The sequence below is a fragment of the Eimeria mitis genome, genomic scaffold, assembly GCF_000499745.2.
Source record: "Eimeria mitis Houghton genomic scaffold, Emh_scaff1018, whole genome shotgun sequence".
Taxonomy (NCBI): domain Eukaryota; phylum Apicomplexa; class Conoidasida; order Eucoccidiorida; family Eimeriidae; genus Eimeria; species Eimeria mitis.
The window spans coordinates 6,415-6,734 of record NW_013567113.1 but is presented as its reverse complement, the minus strand read 5'-3'; the positions used below and the strand labels follow the sequence as shown (position 1 = coordinate 6,734).

At 62.8% G+C, this 320-nt stretch overlaps 1 protein-coding gene across 1 annotated transcript in view; it reads right to left on the bottom strand.

Annotated features, from left to right (window-relative positions):
- EMH_0027660 (GH24076, related, related) overlaps window positions 1-320 on the bottom strand; it is a gene marked incomplete at both ends in the record, with an annotated part of 5,378 nt that overhangs the window by 3,444 nt on the left and 1,614 nt on the right. Inside the window, one exon of the mRNA XM_013494057.1 lies at window positions 109-265. Within this exon, the coding sequence (XP_013349511.1) occupies window positions 109-265 (157 nt within the window). The remainder of the gene's footprint in view (window positions 1-108; window positions 266-320) is intronic.

Here is a 320-nt window from a genome sequence, read left to right as displayed (position 1 = left end):
TGCTGCTGCTGCTGCTGCTGCTGCTGCTGCTGCTGCTGCTGCTGCTGCTGCTGCTGCTGCTGGTTGTTGTGGTGCTGCTCCCGCCGCTGCTGCTGATGCTGCGGCTACGCTCCTGCTGCTGCTGCTGCTGCTGCTGCTGCTGCTGCTGCGATGGCTCCTCCTGGAGACCAGTGGTCCCCGCGTCGCCTTCAGCCCCAGAGCCTGCTGCTGCAGCACTCTCTCTCTCCTGCTGCAGCTCCTGCGTTGCTGCTGCTACTTCGCGTCCCTGCAGCAGCAAAAAGATATGAGAAAGGAGACAGATGGAGACAGTGCAGACACTC